This window comes from Lithohypha guttulata, assembly GCF_036872675.1.
Source record: "Lithohypha guttulata strain CCFEE 5908 chromosome Unknown scaffold_1, whole genome shotgun sequence".
Classification (NCBI taxonomy): domain Eukaryota; kingdom Fungi; phylum Ascomycota; class Eurotiomycetes; order Chaetothyriales; family Trichomeriaceae; genus Lithohypha; species Lithohypha guttulata.
The window spans coordinates 5,305,027-5,327,705 of record NW_027042750.1 but is presented as its reverse complement, the minus strand read 5'-3'; the positions used below and the strand labels follow the sequence as shown (position 1 = coordinate 5,327,705).

Below are 22,679 nucleotides of genomic sequence, written 5' to 3'. Positions count from 1 at the left end.
GCATTTGACATAGATAAGCAGATCATCTCTGTATGAGGGTGGACGTTGTAACACTACGAGAACATTTGCATGTGAGAGTTCACCTTATGGTGTCCGCTGGTTCGTGATGTGTTCAATCACTTACCCGAATTGTGGATCAGTGGTGCACGCTGTACTCCGTATTAGGTCGAATTGTCAATGCTGCCGATTCTACGTGCTTTTAAAGTGCCATCTCCGGCATATGTTCTAAATATTGACTCTCAGGCTCGAGTCAGACTTCACCACGGCAGCGACCACGCACCTTCTTCCTATATTTCACTACCTACTATTTGATAAAGTCACATAGCTCGGACCAGCTCCATGGCGTCCTGTCGGCAAACAGCTCGGAATACAAGGTTCGCTGTCCCACAAGCCAATTAATCACTATGTTTTTGCCCGATCGTGAATCTAAGGTAGGTGCTTCTGCTTGATATCTCGTGTTCGTTCGACAGATTCGCGTACGTATATTGATCATTCTCTGCACTTTCTGACAACAAATCCACCCACGATGTCTCGGCACCCGCTAAACATGGACACGTTCGATATTGCGGAGGCACCTATATCTGTTCTGTCCCAAGCTCTTAAAGATGGTCTCATTACTGCCGTCGAACTGGCAGCCGAGAGTCTCAATCGAATCAGCCACTTCGACTGTCGAGGTCCTTCCTTAAATTCGACTCCCGTGCTCAACCCCTCCGTCTTCAACGAAGCAGCGGCGTCAGATGAAAGACGCGCACGAGGCGAGCCTGCGAGTCCACTCGATGGCATTCCATGCACAGTCAAGGATAGCTACAAGATACGTGGCATGAGTGTCGCTAGTGGTTCTCCAGCTCTGCAAGACTTGATTGCAAACGAAGACTCTTTCGTTGTACAAAGACTTCGAGAAGCAGGATCTGTCATACTTGGGAAAACCGTCACTTGTCCAATGATGTACGGAGGTTTACAAAGAGGTGTTCATGGACGATCAGAGAACCCCTACAACAAGGATTGGTTGTCTGGCGCTTTCGCATCTGGTTCTTCACATGGTAGTGCAGTATCAACGACTTCTTCTATGGTGGCCTTTGGTTTAGGTTCAGAGACTGTGTCGTCAGGACGCTCGCCAGCTTCGAACAATGGTCTTATTGCATATACCCCTTCTCGCGGCCTGATTTCTGTGCGTGGAATCTGGCCACTGTACCCAACGGCGGATGACGTCTGCACTCATACTCGCACCATGGACGATCTGTTTGAGTTGCTTGATGTTATCACTGCAGAAGATTTCACAATCCAGGGTGACTTTTGGCGTTCACAAAACTTCGTCGATGTCCCGACCTCGTGGTCGAGTCGTCCTCAACCGTTCAAGTCGCTTGCAAAAGACACTTCTTTGGCAGGCTTGCGAGTAGCAGTTCCCTCCTGCTATATTGCCGGCCCACAACTTGCTCATGTCCAACCAGTCTTTACTTCACCTGCAGTCGTCTCGCTATGGGAGCAGGCACGAGCCGATCTCGAAGCACAAGGAGCGGAGGTAATTGTCGTGAATGAGTTTCCTTTAGTCCAAGGCTACGACGCTCCAGACTCTTTATCCGCCCTTGGATACTCCGACTTTCCCAGATTACCTAAAGACTGGAACAGTGTCGAGCGCGGCCCACTAATAGCTCTGGCATGGGATGCCTTCCTACGTGGAAACGCAGATCCGAAATATCCAAGCCTTCATGCCGTCGACGCTACTAAACTATTTCCAGCAGTGCCACCAGATCATCCGCAGATCGCTTACGCGGAGCCCACAAATGCTATACATTGGACTAAATTGACGTCTCACCTCGACCGAGATGTCAATTCAGAGACCGCGTGGCAATCGTTGCTCAACTATCCTGGTCTGAAGGACGCCTGTCGAACTCTCGAGTCAATGCGCAAACACTTCCTCGAGGACTGGATGACTTGCAATAGGTACGATGTGGTTGTATTTCCTGCTGCCGGTGATGTTGGGAAAGCCGACGCAGATATCTCTCATGAATCTGCTAAACACGCGTGGACGAACGGTGTAAAGTACAGCAATTGCAATCGATCTTTCCGTCACATGGGTGTGCCCAGCGTTACTGTGAATATGGGCTTGTTGGAAGAGAAGAACGTACCTATGGGTCTGACTTTCTGTGGCCCGGCATATTCGGACGAAAAGTTGTTGAGTTGGGCCAAGGCATTCGAGAGCATTAGAAATCGAAGACAAAGACCTCACTTGACGCCATCACTACCAAGGCTGAGTAAGTTGAGCAAGCTCAAGAGCAACAACGAACGTTCTCCAGAGTTGTCAATTACCAATTTTGCGGTGAAGGCAGCTGAAAAGTCGACAGTGGATGGTCAGGAGCAAGTCACAGTAAATCTTGGCGGATCGATTAAAGTCATTTCTCCTAGTAGTGGAGACAAAACAGAAGTGGTAGTTGAGGTGTTCTTGAATGGCGAGAGAATACCTGATAGCGACCTCAACACAAAAGTACCTGAGTCGGATGCTGACCAGTCGTCGAGCCTGACGTTCACCTTCACAGCCAGCAGTCAGACACCAGCTCCACCACAATTTGATGCTCGCGAAAAGACTGAAGCGACGGTGGCGAGAGATCAGACCATGGCAATGGTGCTGGCATGGATAGTTAACAAGAAGACGGGGACGAAATCAAGACCAAGTGGGTGGTATGGACTTGGTTAGTCTAGTGGACGACGACTATCAAATCATTTTTATCTAAGATAGTCGGACAGCTAGCACCGAATTTGCAAAGGAGGTCATGAGGCGACCATTTTGGTTCGGAATGCCTATACAAAGCTAAGATGTCGGCTTACCTGACCATCTTTCGATCTCTGTTGCCACAGAACTGACGTGCCACTCCGGGACCACGATAGTAAAGTCTCGAAAACGTATTCGGTGCAAAGAAGTTAACCTGATTAGCGAGCCGTGCCGGTCTGATCGATTACGTGGTCCAAGCCTTGTTACATCAGACCTGCATTTATCCTCTCTCTCTCCACGTGGACAGGCATAGATAGATACATGCTTCTGAGGCTCAAACGAGTCAAGTCACGGAGTAGCAGCCCCCGATACAGTTCATGTACCAAAGTACCACCAGGAACCTATGTCACGACCAGCTCCGCAAAGCGGCCACGAAACGGCCTCGAAGCAAGTTGTGGCTCGTCATTGGCTCAGCAGCACACTTGTCGTCAATGGCAAGCGCTTGAGCGCCAATTTTAGGTGCTGCTCAAAGCCGTATAGTCAGTCCATCGTTGCATGATCTGCTCAGCCACGGGCCGCTTCCACGCGCAAAGGGCTGGACGAGGCAGACTTTGCGGCATCGATAGCAAGTCCGTGCAGTGATGAAGCCGGACCACGTCCAGCTCAACGTGCCATGCTCTAAGAGGTGGAACTTTTGTTGCTTCGCCCCCTGCCCAACAATGAGCAGTGGTGGTGTAGATCTCCCGTATCGTGCCCGGAAGAGCTAACCGATCTATACCGGATAAGGTCGACCGTCTACGCCTTGCTTGAGCCGTGCACGCTTGGCCTCACATGTACAGCTGAGCTTCGGTGAAGCCCAAGGCGTATCAGGAGTGGCAGCAGACCGTCTCTGGACAGGCTGCGAGTATGGAGAGGGAAATCCGTTCATGTGTCAAGCTTGCAAGCTTGCTCAATATCAAGCGCCGCCTTTTGAGATAAAGAGCCATGCTTAAGCTCTCGGTTGTATGACCAATAGTCAGTTCAAGTGATCAAAGCATAGATCTGATACCAGTGCTCCCATCCATTGTCGAGCTCACAAGCACGCCTTGAACGGTATGGCATCCATCGACCAACTTTGTAGGCAGCTTGGTATCAGACATCCTTTTGATCAACCGACCTGTATTGGTTATGGACTCAAGAAACCTACTTGTGGACTTCTTGCAGCACATTTCTCTCGACAAACTGCTGTCGACATTCTGAACGACATCGTGTATACATTAAACAGAGGCGAGAATGTCAGAACTGCTGATCTTGACTACGTAGCGAGACTGCTACTGTGTAAGAGATGGCATCAGTACCAAGCTGCAGACAAAGTTAGTATTTGGGAATACCAGCTCAACGGTTGGGGAACATCATCGAGCATACCTACCTCTCGGGGGATTCCGCAACCATATGATTATCCCCTACCGCTGTACCAGGACTGTAGGTATGGCCTAGAGAACCATAGCAGCATGGTGCTCTTCGAAGATCTTGAGCGGGAACTAGGCAGAGTACCACGTCACAGCATTGGAACTACAATTGTTGCTACTGTTGTGCCGCTGGCCAACGATGGACAATCGAGAATTGGCTCGAATCAGGGTCTGGGAGCACGTCCGAATAACAACTCAAGAACTGCTGTAGGTCACATAGAGGCAGTGGCTTCAGAGTATAACCACATCAGCGATGAAGTGGTCCGGGGAAGAAGAATTCAACAGACACCGCCAGGTTCACAGCACGCGCCAAGCTCCACAAGCACCCAAGATAATGCTGAACGCTGGAACACTTCTCACTCTTCAGAAAATTCCGGGACCGGGACTTCCCAACATGAATCTCAGCAACCATCTTCCAGTGGGGCAGGACGATCGCCTGGGCAGACTCTGAATGGGTTGGTGTCAGAAACAGGATCGTCCACTGTACCGCAAGAAAGGCCGTCTTTGGACTCCATAAGGCGCAGCCGAATTGCTGCCCTTACTCCTGCTCCGAGTGTTGCGGCATCTTCCACGATCTCGACACCAGAATCAAGCCCATCACCTTCTTCTTCTGCTTCAGACACGACAGTTTCTCGGTCAAGAAGTCGTTCTCCCTCGCCACTGCGACATAGCCATCAAGAGTGCGGCATTTGTCTGATGCCGTATGAGGGGGAGGCGGGTGAGGCCTATTGGCAGTGTGAGGAGTGCCTAAACCGTTGTCATGACCAATGTTTCCAGGGCTGGGAAGACTCGACACCAGATGGAGGCTTGAGGTGCGTGTACTGTCGTACCAACGTCGAGAGCGTGAGGTAATGCAAGAAAAGGCTGGGAGTTTAGGGCATTGGCAAGGCGTTCATGGTGGCGCATAGGCGGTGTTTCCGGGATTGCTCAATTAAGAACACTTGTAGAGACGATGGAAGAATTGATCACTATATAGAAGGTCTACATGTCTACAAAGTTACAGCAGTTTGACACGAGTTACCACGAGTTACGACGCGACGCGAATCTCTTTATCCTACAGCGTGCTACTTGCTGTACTTCCGTGCTGGCATAGCCTAGTAATGCGGTAAGTGTGCTCGGAATCGCTTCGTCAAGCCCAGGCACGTCAGGCATCAGCTATCTGGATCTTCTGTCATATTGCGTTACAGCTAACCAACCCATCAGCCTAACGACACTATTAAACATTCCTCGAGGACGTGGTTCACTGTTGCAGATGTGTGACGTTCAGTGAGATGCTTCGGGGCTGTGAAGTGTTGCACGAATATGGGAAAAGACGTATGACCAAAGATATCGTATCGGCGTAGGCCTTGATCAGTCCTCGGAAGATTGTCGACCATCGAAGCAGTGATAACTGGCATCCACGTTCCACATAGGTGATGTTTTGGACCGCTGCAGAAATCGACGCGGAAGAGAGGACGATCGGGACGTTTCTGGCAAGCTGCTGCCAACCTGAGATCTGCTAAACTTGAGCTGACGCAGAGCTGTGGAATACTGGATACCAAGATGCAGCATCAGAAAGTAGGCAGTGAGGAGCGCCGAGAAGGTCTTTGAGTCAGAGTTGTGCTCCGCCCAGGTCGAGTTTTCAGCTGCATGACGACGACAGCTCACTGGCTGCAGATGTCACAGACAACCTCAAACCCTTTGCGAGACATGTCAGCCTTTTCACACAGACTCGGGAAATATGAAAACCTACCAAGTCTTTTCCAGGCTCATTCGTACAGTTTTCCGGGAGCGGAAACTGTTCTTGGATAGCCCAAAGAGCGCTCGCAGGAGAGTAATTGAACAGGATCGGCGACCTTGGTGCTTTGTTGCGGTACAACTGAACAGTATCTGTTACGCCAGATCAGTGCCCTCACTTCGAGAGGCTTTGTTGACCTACCCTTGAAGCGAATAGTTATGTCTTTTAGGGTCGACCCACGTACGCTATAGCCCACGCCTGTTCCGTCCCATTTGATACCGCTCAGCTGTTGGCTCGCCACACTGATGTCCCGTTCATGACCCATGAGAACCACTAACTCAAAGATCAGCCATTGAGGTCAATTACTCGGACGCCCAACGTGCCTTTGAGATTGTACCCGGCCTTGGTGACCTCAGCTGCATCGTGTCGGAGGGCTTGGTCGACAGCGCTGCCATTGAAGCCCTGAGCTTCCACGAGTGGGTGGTAGGATGGTAGTCCGCAGGGATGCATGTGTTAGACTGTCAGTGTTGCAGCAATTTGAGTCGGACTTACGTGAAGACGATATTCAAGTCACCGCAGCCCGGGTTCTTCGCGGGTCTGGGGCTTGCTGCTACCAAGGAGCAGTACGCCAAGCAGAAGGAGGCGAGGATCGACTTGATGGCAGACATGCTGTTCGATAGACATTTATTGCGGACTATGAAGAAGTCGGAGGTGATGCAACTTAAAGATCGATACACTGTCTGGGCGAGAAGTAATTAATTCGACGAGATATGGTTCAGGTCGACGGTGTACCTTGACGGTCCTAACTTGTACACTGAACTTATCATCCATAGCCCCGTTGCTGAGCAAACGTGACGCTACTTTGCATTCCAAGCAGCATGGCGCGACAGCGCTTCATTCGTATCAAGCCACAGACAAGCGTTGGAGCGACGACAATATCGCTTGTGTCTTTTCATTGTTTCATCCTCGCACTCATCTTTAGTCGTGTTCCTGGTGAAAAGGAGGTTAGACAAGCACGAATTTCTGTAACACTGTATTAGCCATGAGAGCCAATATGAGGTGAGTAAGCTGCAGCAATTGTCGTTGCGCCAAGACATCATCGGACTGAAGTTACCTGGGGTAGCAAAGAGAGTAATTTCCGAATCGAAGCGAGCGACAGGCTCAACGAGCAGACAGGCCCGAGTTGAGTAATCTTGCAGCTAGCCTGACATAACCTCCCATATCATGGTAAATACCCTGTAAGCAGAAGAAATGATAGCGAATAGCCTTGAATATCAGGTGAAACGAACAATGTCAGCTCAAATTGGGGATAGAATGTAAGGGATCATGCAGCATTTCACAGCCGTGCAAAATCGTAACCGCCATCTTCTGGTCCTGCCGCATCTTCAACTCCGATTTCAATACTGCCCTCCTCTACTTTGCTCCCCTGAACCTCAATCCCGCATTCCACGCGATCACCAGCCACAATCGATCCAACGCCTTTCGGGGTACCCGTTATGACAAGATCTCCTTCCTCGAGTGTCATGACTCTGCTGATCTCGCTCAATATCCGTGGTATCCTGAACAACATCAGATTCGTGTTATCATCTTGCTTCTTCTCCCCGTTGACACTGAGCCAAATCCGTGCATTGTGCGGGTCAGGGATTCTGTCCCTAGGGATCTCGTTCGATATGGGTAGGAAGGTATCAAATCCTTTTGCTGTGGTCCATGGTAGACCACTCTTCTTCGCTGCCTCTTGAAGGTTCCGTCCTGTAAGGTCTATGCCGATAAAATAGCTCTTGATATAAGGCAGTGCTTTTGCCATTGCGTCCTCATCAGGTAGACTGCTCGGAATATGAAGGTTGTGCGCAGGCTTGCCTATCACTATACCAAGCTCAACTTCGTAGTGTACGTTGACGTTTCTAGGTAGCAGGATTGGTGTGTTGCTATGCGGAGGTGGGAGTATGGATGAGGTCGGCTTGAGAAAGAAGAACGGGTTCTTGGGGCGAGTGTTGTTGAGCTCTTTGATGTGATCACTGGAGAGTATTAGTGTACGCAGCAGATGTGAGTACAAGGCAAGTTCTCACGCGTAATTACGACCAATGCATACCACCTTGCGTGCGTTGGCTTTGATAGACGCCATTTTGATCGAGGACTTCTTCTCAACCCTACACTGCGGCCAAAGGTCTCTTGCTATAATCTGTAGTCAAAGAAGCTTCGAGCTCTCTCGAGGATGAGTCTGTCAGTGGGACGCGGCCGGATTTGAATATAGCTCTGAGATGTATCGCTATGCTGTACCAGTGCTCCTATGGTCAGTGATCTATGTTAGAATAATGTATAGGTTAAGTATCCAATTTGGTCGACGAGTCAGTGTGCGGGAACCATGAAGGATGAAGGCAACTGGGATGTGAAGAGTTGGTAGTCGTTTACGAATACCGAAGAGTCAAGAGCATCGCACTCGCAATAGCCTTCCACAGTTCTTTCGAGTGGGGTATTGCTCGTTGTCAACGGCTTCCGAGCTGCAAGGTACATTTCGAGCTCTCTGCACATGTCTAGCAGATGTTCAGTGGTAACGAAGTGTGGCTCCAGTTCATTGAGCTCAAAAGTGGGCAGGCAAATACTGTGGACATCGGACCGGATCGGATCGGCTATAAGCGACCTTCATTTGCGACGGGCAATAGCGAAGAAGCAGCCACGAAGTTCAGGATAGGGCAACGTTTCGTTTCATTGATTCAATACTGGTCATGTAGGTCACAACGTACTATGCTCGCGCACTCGTTTTGACTCGTTCTGAAGGATCACAACTGCGTGAACCACTAGACCTTCCACGTTTCCATATTTCCAGATCATCGACAGTACCTCCAGATGTGTTAGTTCACTCGTCGCTGGCATCTCCCCTTGCCTCCTTGAAGAATATATCTGCGGCAGGCTCGAGAATAGAGTACCTGTAGTGACGCGGACAGCTTCGTGGACTCCACGGCTCAAAATCGCCACGAAGATAAAGCGACCACGTTTCCTTCAACTAGCTTTGGTTGTATGACTGTCTATTGCATGATCTGGTAGGTTGTTGAGAACTGGCTTCACATGACTGTAGCGTAGGAAAGCACCACGACGAATATGTAGTGCAACCTGATGCACGATAGGCCCGATCTAAAGATTGTCGTTGTGTTGGGGCACCAGAATTTTGCAATAGTGCTTGTCGTGCACCATGGTCCCAGCTTCGCTGTCAATTTCACCATTCCTCTTGGCATTCTGCCTGGGGATAGTCTTCACTGAACCTCTGGTTTGTGTGCTCGCCTTACATGATAATCGAATACGTCGAGTATCTAGCTCACTAATATCGCGGGGGCCACAGGAATAAGCGCGAGTGAAGGTCAGCAGATAGAAATGTTTTGGGTGGATTTTGTGTAGAAGGCAACAGTGGGGCTTGTCACGACTCTGGTGTCAGCCGAAATAGCAATGAGCAGCTTCCTGGCAGCAGGTTGCTGTAATGCCACCAAGACTGAGATCTACCAGAATTAGCAGAAGATATCGAGCAAGTATTCGTTTAGGCTAGGCATGACCTGCGAAGGTGCCACGGGACCATTGAGCCCTATACTGACAATGCAACCTTTAACATACCATACATTGAGACAAAGGTAAGACAAGCTTAGAAAGACATGGATGGGACAAGGCTACCGATTTTTGGAAGAAGGACTGATCCTAAGTCCACCATGGCACAGCCAAAAGTGAAGCCATTCGGGGCAATATTGGTGCCACAGAGTGCAGGTTCAAGTTCATAGACCGCAATGGAAGAAGCCGACGTTCGTTCGGTCAAGAAGACCTTGTATACGGCTTATACATCCCGTATTCTAACACATGCTTAGAAGAGAGGTCCAGCATACGTTCGAGAAGCTGTGGCAAGTAGCTCTCTATTCGAAGGTTGGAATTGGGACGACTTCAAATCCCGGAGAGCTATTATCAATTCGACACGACGAAAGCGCGAGGCTGTTCAGGCGGGGACGTAGCCGGTAAAGGTGGCTCATAAAGTTGTGCGCAGCGGCCACCACTTTTCTCGGAAGCCACGCCCAGTTTCGTGGTTCAAACCACCGAATGACAATCTTTAATGCTCATGAAGGTCTCTGCCATCTAGCGAGATGTGATTTGGTGGCCATACTTCTGAGCTGCAAAATCATATGGTCAAAAGCAATAAGCTACTATACTTTCGTTGAGTGGTGATTGTCTTTCGCCGTTTTTGCAGAGGATCCAATAGTGTCTGGTTCTTTTTTGTTTTTGTTTTTGTGACTGACTCTGAGGATTATTGAAGAAGTCATGTTGTGATACCACGACCTACGACACTGTTTGCGGATATCACATCTACGAGTATGGCGACTGTTCCACCCACGCCTGCTACTGGCTTCTCGCCAGAGATCCTCTCGCCTTCTTCCCAAGATCTAAAACCACAACGAATTCTTGCTTGCGTGCTTTGCCAACAACGTAAGGTGAAATGCGACCGCACATTTCCTTGTGGTAACTGCACCAGGTCTCAGGTCCGATGCGTACAAGCAACATTGGCCCCAAGAAGACGCAGGTTCTCGGAGCGAGCTCTATTAGAACGTCTCCGCAGATACGAAGAACTGCTGCAACAGAACAATGTCGTATTTCAGCCACTAAACAAGTATTCTAGTAAAGGCAGGGAAGCTAGGTATGCTCCACGCTGTGGTCAAATACAAAGTGCAGGCCTTGCAAGGACTGAACGCAATAGTGCGACTACGACTGCCGCTGAAGGGTTTACTGCTACTTACAAAGTCAAGTGAGTGGTCATCAGAGCAAGGAAACGACTGACGTTCGCAGGAACGTCTGGCATGCTATGAGCCAAGAAGTGCGTATCCGTGCATCGCAGGAAGTGGTCGCGAAGTCTGGAATATGGTTATGCTACTCTGCTAATAATGTCAGCAGTTCCGCGGTTCTGACCACGACAGCAATTCATCTGGTGACGATGTACGCGAGACTGTCATCACGAGGGCGTGGGACTCACATCCCAACAACGACGACAACTTACTGTTCGGCTTATCCAGGCCAATGGTTGATGCGTCCGCTCTACATCCTGACCCTGTCCAGATCTTCAGGCTCTGGCAAATTTACCTGGACAATGTCGATCCATTGCTCAAGGTTACACATACTCACAGTTTGCAGCCGCGTATAATTGAAGCTGCTAGTAATGTCGCGAACACTCCGCGTACCATGCAGGCACTGATGTTTAGCATCTACTGTATAGGTATTCGTAGTATCACTGCGGAGGAGTGCAGATCTGTGTTCGGATCCTCGAAAGACCAGCTCTTAATTGAGTACCAATTTGGCTGCCGACAAGCGCTATGGGCAAGTAAATTCCTGCAGTCTGACAACCGCGACTGCCTGACCGCATTGTTCCTCTATCTGGTGAGTTCCTGGTACTGTTTCCCCTGTCCTGTATTGAGTTATTCCAGCTCTCCCTAGGAAGGAGCACAACTCCTCCATCGTTGCACTCCATGCTTGGAGTTGCAGTTCGCACCGCACAACGTATGGGCATGCATAGCGAGACAATGCTAGCCAAACATACCATTCTTGAGGCAGAAATGCGTCGAAGACTTTGGTGGGCAATCGTGCTGTTCGACACTCGAATTTCCGAGCTCGCTAGCTCAAACATCGTCACATTGGATCCCACATGGGATTGTCGTCGTCCACTCAACGTCAACAATTCTGAGCTACGAGCTGAGATGAAGACGCCTCTTTCCATGCGAGGCGGATCGTCTGAAGCACTGTTCATTGCCGTGCGTAGCGAGGTTGCTGACTTCATTCGCCATAGTGACTTCCATCTTGACTACACTAATCCTGCCTTGAAGCTGATATCCAAGCATACACAGCGCGAAGTCATTGCCCCAAACCATGACCTCAACAAGCTAGAAGAGATGCTTGAAGAAAAATATTTCCAGTTCTGTGATCTAGAGAACCCGCTCCACTTCACAACAATTTGGACGATGCGAGCATATCTTGCCAAATATCGTCTCCTAGAACACCATGCTAGGCAGTCCGACTTACCCGCGCATCGAACAGATGCACAGCGAGAGATTGCCACCTCTTATGCCCTGAAAGTCCTCGAATGTGACACGAAGATTATGACCTCGCCTCCTACCAGAGGACTTCGCTGGTTGAACATGTTTCATTTTCCCTTCCCAGCCTATATTCAACTACTCCAAGGACTAGCAAGACGGCCGATCGACGAAACGGCTTGTCAGGCTTGGGAAGCCATAAGCGCAAATTATGAAGGGTGGTTCTCTGCCGATGGCGATTTCGATAGTCCCGTCTATCGTATGTTCAGCAAGTTTGTGCTCGAGGCGTGGGAAGCCTGCGAAGCAGCTTCTGGACAATTGAAGAGTGCTTTGACACCACCACAAATCGTGTCATTTATCCGAGGCGCTTTGGCACGGGCAGAGCAGGACGTGGCGGACAAAGATAATGACATGGCGAAGATTGGGACAGGCATTCACAACCGCAGCATTTCAGCGCCTGTGTCTACGAAGTCTACGAGCCAGGGGATATCTGGCACTACGGAATTGCAGTGTGATTTGCCCACAATGGGTGCAGAAGTATTCTTTGGCAACCCAGGACAACACGTGCTGGCAACTGAGTTGAATCAATTGGATTAGTCTGGATTGGGAGAATGGCCTAGTTGGGGACTGTTCTAGGCACAGGGCAAATATCAACCTTGCCTTCGTTGTGCCGGATCGTGTTTGAGTTTCGTCTGGAATAAGGGGAATGGAGATTGGCTCGACTCAAAGTCCCAGGCTTGGTACGCGACGATAATCGAGAAAGGTCCAGATATACTAGTAGACAGGCGCCTCCAGAGCAGTCGCTTTTCTAATGACCAGGATGTGGACTGACGTGACAAAAAGTCGGAAAAGATCTCATATGCTCTTATACAACGTACTCGCGAAGAGGGTTCTTGCATGCATACCATACAGCTTCACAACACTATTGGCCGACACCATACCAGTCTTTGGTGTTTATCGGGACTGGGACAGAGGGTTTGGGCAGACATCGGTAAGGGCAGTGCTCAACATGATTGGGTGCTCGTGCACAAGGCAGAACAGCGACCTTTTGCGTTTCGCGACATGTGCTTGTGGTACAGATGTGCTTTGTAACCTCGATATACCATGTACTTGAAAAACTCAAGTTTCCGCGTCTTTCTTCCAACTCCCCAGTTCAAGACCTGTAGACTGTCTGACAGATAAAAGGAACTGAGAAAGAACGAGGTCGATTCCAAAAATTGTGATTCGGGATAAGTTCCGGGTGTGTGCACGGCTCCGCCATGGACCCCGCAAGCCTGGGAATGGGCATCGCCGGCCTATTCGGCCTATTCACAACATGCATGCAATGCTTCGAATACATTCAATACGGACGACGTTTCGGCAAAGACTACGAGCAATCAGTCCTCAAACTCGATGTTTCACGTCTTCGCCTCCAACGATGGGCTGAATCCCTCGAACTGCTCAGTAATGACCCTAAGCAGCAAGTATTGGTCGAGGCCCGACTTAGCAAACACGAGAAAGACATAGCGAGGACATTGCTGGGAAGCATTGCAGAAGCGTTCGAAAATGCCGAGACCCTGAGCAAAGGCTACGAGCAGAGGCAGAAACTGATAAACCCCGCGGCAAGTGAGGAGGAGGCTGGTCTGGCGGTCATAGAGAGTGATGAGGATGTCAGTAGCGCCAATACGAGGTGGAAGAGTATGCATCTGAAAATGAAAGCAAGAATACAGAGCAGGCAGAAGAACATGGGTACACTCCGCAAGGCGAAATGGGCATTGTACGAGAAGAAACGCTTCGACGATCTTGTAAGAGACGTCAAGGACCTCGCAGACGCTCTGATTGAGAACTTTCCCAAGACCATACTGGTACAAGACCGGCTTGCTATCGAGGAGGTGAAGGAGGTTACCGAAGATGCGCAAGACAGACTGCTGCTGAAGAGTGCTGCTGAGGAGACAGATGTTGTTCTTCAACGAGCTGTCGAGCAGGCCATTCTTGTCCAGGACGGACAGCAATTCAGCGGCATCAAACTATCTGGTCAATCCAAAGTGTTCCTCGGGAACGACGTCGCGTACGGAGTGAAAGTAAAGGGCAACTCGTACAGCAATCTGGTCATCGACGGCAATGCCGTTGTGCATGCTGGGAATGTGTATCGTGGAAGAGGGCAGGCTCAAATTGAATTTAGCCAGGAAACACAAACTCGACGAGCTATGACGGACATTGGGAATTCTCAGAGTTTGATCCGGCGTTGGAGGTAATTAGAATGAGGTGATTCGTTCACATTGGGAGCAGTGGCTCGCTTCTATCCAAATGAGATATTTTAAGCCTAGCAAACGAAGGTTTCCTGGCTTGTCTCTTTTCTAGGACGTTCTGCCATGATGCTGGCTGATTCCATGTCTGCAGTCAGACTTGGTCCTCCCTGAACCAATATATGTGCAAGAAGTATATGGTCAAACCACACGCCAGTATTTAATTGCCATATGATTCCAAAGTATATCATAACATCGCTTGTTCCAGAATTGTCTGTAGCCTCTCGACGATGTTAACTTGTTATTACAAGAGAGACAGCTACCTGGCCAATTGTGGTGGACAGCTCTTCTTTCATGTAGCACCAGAAACAGCGACTGCGACCGCTACACCAAACAACGTTGCCTCCTCTGTCGGTCGTATTGTGATCTCGTGTCGGGACCTAGAAGATGCAGACGACTGACTGGCAGCGACAAGCTCGTTAGCGTACTGTTGACATCGATCTCTGAAGCCGGGATACATAGAAATCACACTACCATTGGCCGCGACGATGGTTTTGGAGGTCATCTCGAGCATAGGATCGTGCTCAAGCATCCATAGAGCGTGTATTGTCGTGGCAATGTAAGCAGCTGCGCGATGAGAAATGCTCTCTGTCAGAAGTCTCAAGAAGCGCATCTCAGCAGGTGTGGGCACACAAAGTAGTTTGAACTCTTTCTGTATCCTCTCAGCCGAGCTGATGCAACCTTTGGTCGTATCCTCTTCGATGGCCGCTAGCAGAGCTGTGTCCAAGGTATATCTGCCTTGAAGTGGTTGAGGCAAGACACCATCAAACAAATGACAGGTATCAACTGCTTCAGCAATCACCAACCGAAAGATCTCGCTGAGATACCGACCAGTAGTCATGTATTCCAAAGGCTGGAAATCAGGGCAGATATGGTTGCGGTTGAGGTTCTCGTCCCACCTCGTAACGGGCAGGATACCCTTTCCGAACATGGACAATTCTGTATTGATGATGACCTTCTCAGCTTGCGTGAACCATTCAGCATCACGTTTCCCGAACTTATCGGCGCCAAGCAAATTGACAGGTAAATAAATGGCAGCGTTGGTGCCTGTACCCAAGATAAGGCCCACCGTGGTAGCAGGATCCTTATACGCTTGGGACAAGAGAGTTGCAGACGAATCGTTCACAATCGCGCTGACGCGTACCTCAAGACCACGTTTTCGGCAGGCAAGCTCTATCAAATTACCCAGATCCTGACCAATTATGCCTTCATGTGCTTTGAATCCTTTACCCATTGGTTGAATGGTACCGCCACGATGGCTTGTCTGCTCAATAGGAAAGCTCCAAGCCAGTCCTACGTGAACCGTTTCATGTAGAAGTGACTGTGTATGTTCACATTGACGAAGGGTATCGATGACCTTTGCTGCCATCCAATCGAAGAAGTCTTTGGCAAATAGCTGCCGGATATGCTCGTTAATCTTGTGCACAGTCATGTGTCGAATGCTTAGTCCGCCGTTGGGGTCCGCCCTTGTACACAATTCAATAACAGCAACTCTGAGGGTAGAACCGCCCAGGTCGAGTGCAATGAAAGTGCCTCTTTCCTGGCCTGTAGGTAGGGTGTGACAAAAGGAGGGCAGCATACATGCTGTGCTACTTTTCAGCTTCTTTTGATATTCCTCCTTCAAACACAATGACATATATCGCATCTGGTGAATATCGCATGGCTCCAAGAAGAGGCTGATCACCTCTTTCTGAAGGTCGAGGAGAGGTCGCATATTCGAAGGAGTATGGAGAACATTGTGCTCGTTTCTAGGCAGACCATTTCTTCCCAGCCTCCACCTGAAGATCTCGACGGAATGAAGCCCAAAGAAAGACAGCAGGCGATCGAGTTGACGAAGGATGGTCTGAAGAAGTTCCAAAGGCATCGTCTCGCTAACGAATAGAGGTCACAGCGTGCGGCGAAGCTTCCTTCCGGCCACAAGCTGTATCAATGGTTGTGAATGTTCTGCACCCTGCGACAATCAAAGACTTGCATATGCATAACGAGTGAAAAGTAGCTGTGAACTAGATGTCAATCTTGGAGGCGCTGAGATATGCGAAGGGAATGTCACAATGAGACGAGGGACAAGTATCAAAACATATCGGTCATGCACACGCTCGATGTTGCCTACTGTCATGTAACAAACAAGACTGGAGCGGAATCAGAAAGGTGAGCGGCAAACTTGGCTACAACGAAGAGTTGAACAGAACATTGCCAGAATGTCACTCTGGCCTGCCCATCCACCGTCGCAGTTGTATGGCGAAGTGTTGCGAGCAGACGTTACATTGTCGTGCCCGGCGAAGATCGATTATGCACTAGTGGATGGCCAGTTTCCCCCAGGAATTAGCCGAGATCGGCGGTTGCCAACACAATACTAGAGGTACTTCTGTAATTCACTTTGTATTCTTCCGACTTAATGACCGTAATGAGGTGCAAGCCCAGCAGGATCCTACAACGACGCGACGTTGCTTCAGGTCGCAAAATTCCGGGATTTCCTTCCAGAGAATTTCTAGAAGACAAACGGTACAACGGCATCTTCCCACCCATAAACGCCTCGCTTTTCGATGTTTATCAGGATCGAACTTGCACAGCTCCGACTTGTCTGTCATGACTTACCCCTGAACGTAGGCTACGAAATTTGACTCGATATCACTCTATTCTCCTGCGTTTGCAAGTTCACATATCCTGCATGTTTGGATCGTTTCATGATTGTTTCGCATTTGGCCCCCGTCACGAAGAATACAGGTCCTATCTGAAGCAAAGAGGAATCGCTACACTTAATTGCATGCTCAGCTACATCCTCGTCGAAGGGTTGCAGCTTCTAGTAAGGCTTAGAGCTTTGCCTTCTCGTGCAGGTTCCAGCGTCATCGCCATGCTTCTTGACCATCTGGTTCTGGGTGAACCCTTTCAGGTGGCTGAGAGGCAGCCACATTTCGATTCCGAGAACAGACTTTCCGGACCACGAGGAAAGCCTAGGCAAATTTAACTCCTCAGCCTATGACTCTGTCTGGTCACCACCAGCTCACTTGACATTCAGTTGGATTGCACTGTGTCAGCTTATGGTAGTCACCATTTTTGTCTCATCATCGTTGTGCTTCACAAGTGGTCGAGTTCAAGACGATTTGCTTGACTTTCGAGTCAACACTGCGTTCGTACCAGAAATTGACAGGTGCAAAGCTCGCTTACGGCGAAGCTTAGCAGTCGCGGATGCTGCTTCCGTGTCTCGATACCGCATGGGTAACTCACAACTTTCCAATTTGACAAACTGGAGAGAACGACCAATGGTCTACCATTGTAGCGAGGTCATCTCTACGATGTGTTGGATGGTACAAATTGTTTGTAGTATCCCTCACGATAAGATCAACTGCTTTCCACGACAACAGGCTCTACCTCACGACGGTGTACGGACAAGACACAAAACCTGTCAAATAATAGATGCAGGTATCCGTGGTGGACGCATTGAAAACACATTTTCTTTCGAGCTAGTACATCCTTTTCCATTGTCCCATCGTGGCTTGCTGTCGTGAGAGATGACCGGCCTAAAAGCTCGTTCAAGATTGGGTAGGGATTAGCCTGGTACAACCTTCCTCTTAGTGTTGTTATTCTGCAGAAGCCTCAGCCACAAAGTTTTGACGCGCAGGTGAGCAGGGTAAAGCAAAGCGAGAGGTCCACCTTGCTGACCTTGAACCTTTACTTTCTCTGACCAGGGTAGCCCAATATTGATTCAACCTAAACTGAGCTTTGTGCGGACGTGATGATGATGGTATGAATTGTGTTTGAGACCATGCATAAACACTACTTCGTGATCCCCGTCCTTCCCTTTCGCAAGTACAAACCGTTACACAGCCTGCGCGTGTCTATAGAGAGGTGAACGCCGTTAGCTCTGGTCCAACTTCACATCTTCGCGTCCAGGTCGAGAAATGCAATCATCTCACACCACTTTCGGACGATCATATCACGGCTATGGACTCTCGATTGAAGAACTACATCAGCAATCGTCGAGCGCGGTCAAGAGATATCGGATCTGAATTGGACTATTCAAATGTATCTCACCAAGCTGTTTCGCCGTCGCGACGACCACCAACCTTTCTGTACCCGGTGTTGGGTAAAAACGGATTCAGCCCTCACAAGCAGAGCCGCATCGATGTTGTGGCTCTACAATCTTATTCATACGAGGACTGCCCAGCTGGCAAAGCACCAACTTTCGGCACCACTCCTCAGAGGGGCAATGGACCTGTGAAGCTACAAGCCAGCCGTAGGATGAGCTCAGGTGACCTCATTGCAACCGCGCACGATTCGCAGAAGACGATGCAGGACCTACTAGGTGGTCACTATGTCGTTGGTAAGAAAACGCCGAAGCTTTCTAATCATCAGAAGAAAGGTTCGGCAACAAACCAAACTTCATGTGGTTCGATCTCTGTACTAGACGATCATAGCCCACCCACCAGCCCATCGACTTTGCCTGGTTCAACCACCTCACAAACGTGGCCAAGCACACCTGCTTTATCTCCTGACCAGGATATGAAAACTTCTCTAGATTCAGCAAACACAACCAACGGATTAGGGTTATTCCCACCTATCTATGCTACCGAAGTAAGACAAGACTCATCCTCAGACTATCGCGCCCGATCAACCTACAGTGCGAGGTCCCATGACAGTCTGAGGTCGACTCATAGGACCCTGCAAGAAACAAATGCTACTTTGAAAGCGTTGCGGAAAGCTGAATTTAGCAAACTCGTAGAGCTCTATGGCTCAGATGCTGCCGCTGCTCGAAACATTGCTCAAATAGACAGCGCCCGGCTGAGGGGCGCCTCGAGCCCAACAGGTTTGGCGCCACGAATATACTCACCAGTGGTTCTGGAGCCGTTACCTTTACCACCAATTGAAGGAACCGAGGATGATTCCAAAAGGATAAGCCACTCATCAGCCGATTGCAGCTATGACGAATGGTCTGACGCATCTTCACCACACCGTGCCTCCTTCGTTTCGTCATGTGGCGAATCATCCACAGGGACAACCCAGACGAGTCTCGAAGATGAGCCCATGGCTACAAGAGAAGACATCCGTAACATGGTCGAACAGATGAGATCAAGCTATCTCACCGCCATTGATAGCCATACAAAGTCAGCACTGAAGCCGGTCACGAAATCAAAGCCACGAAAGAAGGTCCGTAAGACGAAGCTGTTGCCAGCGCCAATGGTTGACCACAAAGAACAATATCAATCTCCACCCGCAACTTTCGGTGGACATCAAACGTGGCATTCGTTGAGTGTGCAACAGGATGCGACTTACAAAAGACGAGTCAATTCGCACCCCGTGAACAGAACTGGTAGACTGTCGCCGATTCAAGCATCTCCCTCCAGAGACGACAAGGTTGACACAGGTCTCAAAAGAGCAGACTCATCGACGCTAGGAGGACTACTATCGGACTTAGCCAGAGACAAAATCGCATCACGCAGAGGTACCAGAAGCACGAGCAACCGCCACGATTCGCGCCCTACAACACCTCAGAATCAGGTACAAGAAAGTAAAGATAGCTGGACGTATGAATGCTCATCGACGGAACGACGCCTACTACCACTATCCGCTACCTCCAACAACCACTTACACTTCGAAGTTGATTTCAATACTTCGCGACAGGTCGACTTGGAGGAACGTCCATCGGGATTGGATGCAATTTTTTCAGATGAGCTATGGACGTCCGCCCGTCCAGTTCCTTCCTTGCCTGATTCAAAGACATATCCAATGCATGCAAGTCTTGCTACTGGCGAAAGGGGGTTGAGCGACGCACATATATACAATACACCGCCACGAGGGGACACACTACGAGTACGTTCCGTCCCAGATTCGCCAGAATATAGGCGTTTAGCGACCAACGCTAGTCCAGCGAGCAACTTCATTTGAAGATTCGGAAGCCCTACACCTTGAGGCACTTTCTTTTGTCAGTCACGTAACGACATCTCAGTCTTCCCAGGCTTGGGATGGGTTAACGATTTGTGTTTTTCTTCTCTTCTAGCTCAACATGATACCCCACGAAATCCAAAAGGAGGAATTCAGCTAGACTGAACAGCAATTGGCGTATGAGATTTTGGATACCTCGGCTGATATGATTCTTCAATTTTCAGGTTAGGCTATTGAAAGCCATGTGTTTTGGGACGATAGCATGCAGTGAAGGAAATGAAGCGGGTAAGATCGAGATGCATTAATGCTTGAGGCACACAGTCATGGAGTTAACTTTGAAATGAAGAGGCAGTCTTTTGCGAGGCCTTGGAGTCACTGCAACGACTGTCTCAAGGAGATACTTCCATAGCTGCCACGCCACTCAAAGCATTGAATTTGATCCTAATTGAATTGCTTCCAAAACCACAGTACATGTGATTGTCGTCCTTCTCTCACTAGCTCACCGTGCAGCACCGTTTCATAATCCGAGCGTACTTCTGGCACTTGGTCGGACCTGTCTCTCACCATGGCTCAGGATCGCTCTCAACGCCGAACTTTATAGGAAGTATTCTCCGACACGGTCTTGAAAGACTTCTTGCCTGCAGACAATCACGCGCCCTGGCTGGCTTGGTACTCGGGCGAAGCTAAAGACAACAGACGCAAGCGAACACTTACCATATGCAGCATTGCGAACTAGCCATGAACGTTATGCAAAGCCATTTCGTCAGCATAGCTGTGCCAAAGGAGCAGTTGTTTGACCGGCGTTCTTCACTAAGGGGAAAATTTCCGTCACGGCAACGGCCTCTGCCCCTCAGGATTTTGTGTTCGAGCAGGGAACACATTGCAGGCTATCAGTACTTGACATTAAAAAGACCACCCAAGCTGAATGGCTAATTTCCATGCGTCACTTGTTGCTCGCCTAAGCAGCACCTTCAGATGACGATAATCGAGTCTCTTTCGCAAGCTGTTCCCTGAGCAAACTCGCTTGGCTAATTTCCTGATCTACAGCGGATTCGCACAAACGAAAAACAAAAACAACCCCAGCCGGGAAAATCCCTGGTCTCAACGTCTTTCTACCGGAATAATTACGCAAGGTAGTTGCGCTAACAAGCATGTTTTGCACGTTTCTTGGCCCTTCTCACTCTCCAAACTCTGCTTATGGTTTGCATAAGCGTTCAAATAGCGTGCAAGCTTAACGAAAGCTTCTCCTTTGGCTGTTTGACAGGAAAGAACAACCCCGAAAGCTCTTGTGTGGATGACGACGAACTCGTTGGGCGATCAGTGGAAATTAACTTCGGAGCGGCGGGGTTGTTTTGAGCAGGCGAAGGATGCTTGCGGGTTCCTCTTCTTTGCATGCCTTGAACGCTCGTGCATGGAATATGCTGGATAAGCAGGAAGGAAGCGGAAGTTTTCTCGTTTTACGTTTGTGAAGAAAGTTTGGACGAACCAGGTTTGCAAAGCCTGTTTGCAGAGTGACAGCTCGAGCTCGAGCTTCGAAGCTCTTGGTTCATGGACGATCCAGCCTCGAACGAGTTCGCTAGGAAACAGCCAACCTACTGTGTTGCGTGAACAGCAGTACGAGAAGTAACCTGCAGAGTACGGCGAAAAACCGTTTCGGACTGGGACATTTGACATAAGAGAGGGCTGTGCATGAAATTTGTGCAGCCGCATGATAAATCCTCCAGGAGAGTTTCAGAATTGCGGCTGATCAGTGAACTACCTCAATTGCTGCAAGTCGAAGTTTACGGCAGCATCGCTACGATTACCACTTGTAGCATTGCTAGAGCGTGGTCAATCCGAACGCCTCTCCATTAGATCCGAGCCTCTTGATAATTCGCTGAACATCAAGAGATACTATGTTAAAAATACCAGGTTGGAACCATGCCCCAGGCTCTGTGGGTTGCGTGCTGTGTTTCATCGTACCACGAATATACGAAGTACTAGCACCTATTTGAGTAAAACTTCACACCATTGCCAGCACACCTTCTATCTGGCATCATGATCGCCTTGCCCTTTCTGTGAACTCTCTGGATATTTCTACTGTAGACCAGACAATAGAACCACCTTCGCCACCTCTCAAGCCACACACGGATTGTACTCAGGTTGATCAGTTCCTTCCGAGCCGCCGCACAACGTTGGTGGAAACTCTGCCACGATGAGCGCCTGTTCTGTCTGCAGTTGGTGGTGGTGGAAGTTCGGCAGGCAAATGCAACCTGCACATCCTCTCAAGGTCGAAGATAGCTTGTTCTTATGTGTGAACACTTCAAGTCTGAATACGCAATTCCGAAGCAAACAAACGGCACAGGCCTGCTCTATAATTGCTGTGGTTTGTTCTTGCATGAGGCAAGTGCAATAATGCATGACAATTGCGAGCTCTTTTGACATAGAGCAAACGCACATGGTCTTATAAGTTTTTGGTTCTTCGATTTTCCTTTCTGCTTCGTTGTGCCATAATATGTCCAGACTCTTGTATTCGCTGGCCTGGTGTGCTTTCCTTGGAAAATGAGCTTGATGCATTCCATATGCTGGGAAACCAGTCGGCGTAGCATCACGGAA

General features: G+C 49.3%; 6 protein-coding genes across 6 annotated transcripts; 4 read left to right on the top strand and 2 right to left on the bottom strand.

The window, feature by feature from the left end:
- Positions 1–526: 526 nt before the first annotated feature.
- On the top strand, positions 527–2,692 carry LTR64_001953 (uncharacterized protein; the record flags this gene model as incomplete). Its single annotated transcript, XM_064896328.1, has 1 exon — positions 527–2,692. One exon carries the CDS (start codon positions 527–529, stop codon positions 2,690–2,692), a length of 2,166 nt encoding a protein of 721 aa, XP_064759015.1.
- A 4,516-nt stretch (positions 2,693–7,208) lies between these two features.
- On the bottom strand, positions 7,209–7,994 carry LTR64_001952 (uncharacterized protein; the record flags this gene model as incomplete). Its single annotated transcript, XM_064896327.1, has 2 exons — positions 7,209–7,887; positions 7,939–7,994. The coding sequence occupies 2 exons, from the start codon at positions 7,992–7,994 to the stop codon at positions 7,209–7,211; spliced, it is 735 nt and encodes a 244-aa protein (XP_064759014.1).
- A 2,918-nt stretch (positions 7,995–10,912) lies between these two features.
- LTR64_001951 (uncharacterized protein) lies at positions 10,913–12,516 on the top strand (the record flags this gene model as incomplete). The annotated part of the gene is made up of 2 exons (XM_064896326.1): positions 10,913–11,269; positions 11,317–12,516. 2 exons carry the CDS (start codon positions 10,913–10,915, stop codon positions 12,514–12,516), a joined length of 1,557 nt encoding a protein of 518 aa, XP_064759013.1.
- Positions 12,517–13,178: 662 nt separating this feature from the next.
- Positions 13,179–14,368, top strand: LTR64_001950 (uncharacterized protein; the record flags this gene model as incomplete). Its single annotated transcript, XM_064896325.1, has 2 exons — positions 13,179–14,149; positions 14,299–14,368. The coding sequence occupies 2 exons, from the start codon at positions 13,179–13,181 to the stop codon at positions 14,366–14,368; spliced, it is 1,041 nt and encodes a 346-aa protein (XP_064759012.1).
- Positions 14,369–14,496: 128 nt separating this feature from the next.
- On the bottom strand, positions 14,497–15,918 carry NAG5 (N-acetylglucosamine kinase 1; the record flags this gene model as incomplete). Its single annotated transcript, XM_064896324.1, has 2 exons — positions 14,497–15,749; positions 15,786–15,918. The coding sequence occupies 2 exons, from the start codon at positions 15,916–15,918 to the stop codon at positions 14,497–14,499; spliced, it is 1,386 nt and encodes a 461-aa protein (XP_064759011.1).
- A 2,228-nt stretch (positions 15,919–18,146) lies between these two features.
- Positions 18,147–20,087, top strand: LTR64_001948 (uncharacterized protein; the record flags this gene model as incomplete). The annotated part of the gene is made up of 2 exons (XM_064896323.1): positions 18,147–18,525; positions 18,721–20,087. 2 exons carry the CDS (start codon positions 18,147–18,149, stop codon positions 20,085–20,087), a joined length of 1,746 nt encoding a protein of 581 aa, XP_064759010.1.
- Positions 20,088–22,679: the final 2,592 nt, after the last annotated feature.